Source organism: Asparagus officinalis, chromosome 1, assembly GCF_001876935.1.
Source record: "Asparagus officinalis chromosome 1, Aspof.V1, whole genome shotgun sequence".
NCBI classification, from domain to species: domain Eukaryota; kingdom Viridiplantae; phylum Streptophyta; class Magnoliopsida; order Asparagales; family Asparagaceae; genus Asparagus; species Asparagus officinalis.
Genome location: NC_033794.1, coordinates 117,944,094 through 117,948,393, shown reverse-complemented (window position 1 = coordinate 117,948,393; position 4,300 = coordinate 117,944,094). Strand labels below are relative to the sequence as shown.

The following is a 4,300-nucleotide window of genomic DNA, read 5'->3' as shown; positions in this document are numbered from 1 at the left end:
ACGGATTGCCACCGGATCGAGCGATTGATTTTTCCATAGATTTGAAGCCTGGAGTTGGGCCGATCTCCAAGACCCCTTATCGTATGCCTCCGGTAGAGTTGGCCGAGCTTCGGACTCAGTTGGATGATCTTTTGCAGAGATGGTTGATACGACCTAGTGTATCGGCCTGGGGAGCACCTGTGTTACTTGTGGGGAAGAAGGATGGATCCAAGCGGATGTGCATTGACTACCGAGAATTGAATGCGGTGACAGTGAAGAATAAGTATCCACTTCCCCGTATTGATGATATCTTCGATCAATTGGGTGGATCGAGAGTATTTTCTAAGCTGGATTTACGGAGCGGGTATCACCAGGTGAAGGTTAAGGATTCTGATGTCCCCAAGACTGCATTCCGGATGAGATATGGACATTATGAATTCTTAGTGATGCCGTTTGGTGTGACTAATGCACCGGCGACATTCATGAACCTGATGAATCTAGTATTCTATGATGTGCTGGACAAGTTTGTGGAAGTTTTTATTGATAATATCTTGGTGTACTCTAAGAGTGAGGTGGAGCATGCAGAGCATTTGCGGTACGTGTTGAAGATCTTAAGAGAGCATCGGCTATTTGCCAAGTATAGTAAGTGTCAGTTCTGGCTGGATCGTAGTGCGTTTCTAGGACACGTGGTGTCAGGAGACGTCATATCAGTAGATCTGGAGAAGGTATCTGTAGTGAAGGATTGGCCTACCCCTAAGTCGGTGTCTGATATTAAGAGCTTCCTGGGATTAGCTGGTTACTACCGTCACTTCATCAGAGATTTTTCAAAGATTGCAGAGCCGATGACATGACTTACGAGGAAGGATATTAAGTTTGTCTGGTCCGACGCTTGTGAGCAGGCGTTTGAGGAGTTAAAGTTTCGACTGATTTCAGCCCCGGTCTTGACGATACCAGATAAGAGTGGGAACTTTGAAGTATTTTCTCGACGCATCAGGTAGAGGATTGTGATGCGTTCTTCAGCAGGTATGCTTCTCGTCAGTTGAAGAAGCATGAGCAGAATTATCCTACCCACGACTTGGAGTTGGCAGCTGTGATTTTTGCCCTTAAGCTTTGGAGGCATTATCTGTTGGGAGAGCAAGTGAAGGTGTTCACTGACCACAAGAGCTTGAAGTACATATTTACTCAGAAGGAGCTCAACATGAGGCAACGTCGATGGTTAGAACTGATGGCGGATTACGACATTGATCTTCAGTATCACCCTGGCAAGGTCAATGTGGTACCAGATGCATTGAGCCGATTGCCGGCGATCATGACCCTCACGGCTCAGTGGAGACTTTAGCAGGAAGTGAGGGATATGAGTATAGAGGTTCTTCTTCCAGGAGTCACCGCTTCTTTGATGAATCTTCAGATTCAATCGACTCTGATCGAGCGAATCAAGGCAGCTCAAGCAGGTGACCCATTTATTTGGAAGTGCAGAGAGTTAGCAGTGGCTGGTCTTCGACCGGAATTTGTTGTTCATGAGAACGGATCCTTACGATTTGGGAGTCGTATCTGCGTACCAGGAGGAGATATTCGAGAGGAGATATTACGGGAAGCTCATAGTTCACCATATTCTATTCACCCTGGAGGTACGAAGATGTATAAGGATCTAAAGCTGAATTTTTGGTGGCGTGGTATGAAGAGAGATGTGGCTCGTAGTGTGGCTAAGTGCCTTATATGTCAGCAGGTGAAGGCAGAGCATCGGCGCATTGTAGGTCTTTTGCAGCTGTTGCCTATTCCGGAATGGGAGTGGCAGCATGTCACCATAGACTTCGTCACTGGCTTACCTCGGAGCACTAGACAAAATGACGCTGTTTGGGTGATCGTAGACCGATTAACCAAATCGGTTCATTTCATTCCCTTCAGAGTGGGACAGTCGATGGAGCATCTTGCTCAGAGATACATGGAGGTAAAAGCAATTATCTCTATATATTTCAATGAGTTCCTTTCCCAAGAGTGTTAGTAAATCTATCATATTGTAGGGGATCGTGCGATTGCATGGAGTTCCAGTGTGCATCGTTTTGGATCGCGATACCCGATTTACTTCGGAGTTCTGAAAGAGTCTGCAGGCGAGTCTGGGGACCAGTCTCAGTTTTAGCACAGCTTATCATCCCCAGACCGATGGGCAGTCAGAGAGGACCATTCAGATTTTGGAGGATATGCTTAGAGCTTGTATGCTTGACTTTCAAGGATCATAGGAGGATCATCTACATTTGGTGGAGTTTGCATACAACAACAGCTTCCAGGCAAGCATTGGGATGGCCCCTTTTGCAGCATTGTATGGGAGGAAGTGCCGCTCTCCTTTGAGTTGGGATGATGTTGGTGAGCGAGAGATTTTTGGGCCAGAGTTGATTGAGAGATTAGTGGATGTAGTCAGGATCATTCGGGAGCGACTTCGCATAGCTCAGGACAGATTCAAGCATTGGGCAGACGTGAAACGTCGGCACTTGGAGTTTCAGCCAGGAGATCATGTATTCCTGAAGATTTCCCCCAACCGAGGCACCATTCACTTTGGAAGGCGTGGGAAGTTGAGTCCGCGATATGTGGGACCTTTTGACGTATTGGAGAGAGTGGGAGAAGTGGCGTACCGACTTGCACTACCACCCGCACTGGCTGGAGTGCATAGCGTATTCCACGTTTCTCAGTTGCGAAGATACGTCAGAGATCTGAGTCATGTCGTAGATTTCTCAGAGATTAAGGTGCGACATGATTTGACATACGAGAAGCAGCCTGTGGCGATTTTGGACCGAAGGGAGAAGACCCTCCGGAACAAGACCGTCTCGCTTGTTCGTGTGATGTGGCACCCAGATTCTCCTGGAGAGTCGACTTGGGAAACTGAGTCTGAGATGCGACAGCGATATCCTCATTTATTTCCTGAATCTTAGCTGTCATATCTTGTATCTTATTTGAATCGCCTTGTATGACCTTTATTTATGAACATGCAATACATTTTGAACCTTATGAGCTGATGTGAATCTATCTTTATATTTCGTCCTTGTTATTTTAATTCCAAAGAAGGAATTTGTTTTAAGGGGGGTAGGATGTAACAACCGTAAATTTTTGATACGTATTTAAATAAATTTTACTAGTATTTAAAATATTAAACTTTATTTTATTAATATTTTTTCTCAATTTTTGGAATGTTATGAGTTTTTAAAAAATAAATAAATAAATAAAATATATAGTCCTAAAATTATTAATTCTGTGAAATATTAATTTATAGTTACAATGAATATTTTAAATAATTATTTTAACTATTGATACTATTAATAATTTTTATGTAAATTTGAGCTTAGTACATTAGTACATATACAAAAATATGAATATTTAGTTGTTAATTATTTATTAATATTATTATTCTGAATATCTTGCAAATATATGCCCATAATCTTTTCCCTCTTAATTTCCTCTAATTTGAATTCCTTCCAAATTCTTTTTCCCAATCAGCCATAATCACTTCCAATCAATTCCCTAATCACCATTTAACTATTTCTTATTTACTCCCGTAATTCTCTCTCTCTCACACATACTTTCCTTTTTCTCTCTCCCTCTCACAATTCGACAGCTCAACATCCTCCTCTTCATTTTTGATTCCCTAAATGTACCTAACCCTAACCTACACTCTCTGTATAAATATCTTTTTCTCTTCTTTTTACTTGACCACCAAGTCAGCCGCCTTGCCCTCTTCACCGTACTCTCTCTCTCTCCTCTCTCTCTCAACTCTGCTCTCTCATCGATGCTCTCTCTGCTCTCGTCATAGCTCCCCCTCTTCTCTCTCCTCTCTCCCTCTTTCTCTCTCTCTCCTCTTTCTCGTTCGTTTCTCCTCTTCTGACCTACCCCAGCCACCTCCGTCGACCCCAGCGCGCTCCGCCTGCCATAGACCACCGCCGCGCTCGTCCCCTAGGATGTATGCGTCCGACCACACCCAGCCTCCGCTGCCGCCTCCTCCCACGCCGGAGGCACACCCCGCCGTTAACACGCTCCCGCAGCCTCCCTCCGCTAACTCATAGTTAGCCTCCCCTCACCGTCCTCGCCACCTAAAAGCATGGTCAGCCCAGTACCGTGGCTTCGCGTCGCGAGCCCAACCGCATCCTAAACCGCCTCCAGCCACTGTCCTCCTGCTTGAACCTGCACGACCCACAGAACAGACACTCCGACCTCTGTAACCGCTGCCCGCTCTCCTACAGCCCTGTTTCGGCAGACTTGCACGACGCCTGTAGCCTCACCCCGCAAGAGCCTGAGCATAATATCTTCCGACCAACAAGAGTTCTCTCCAACCCCA

At 45.3% G+C, this 4,300-nt stretch overlaps 1 protein-coding gene across 1 annotated transcript; it reads left to right on the top strand.

The window, feature by feature from the left end:
* On the top strand, positions 1,334–2,903 carry LOC109840234. Its single transcript, XM_020408804.1, has 2 exons — positions 1,334–1,927; positions 2,217–2,903. Exons 1-2 carry the CDS (start codon positions 1,334–1,336, stop codon positions 2,901–2,903), a joined length of 1,281 nt encoding a protein of 426 aa, XP_020264393.1.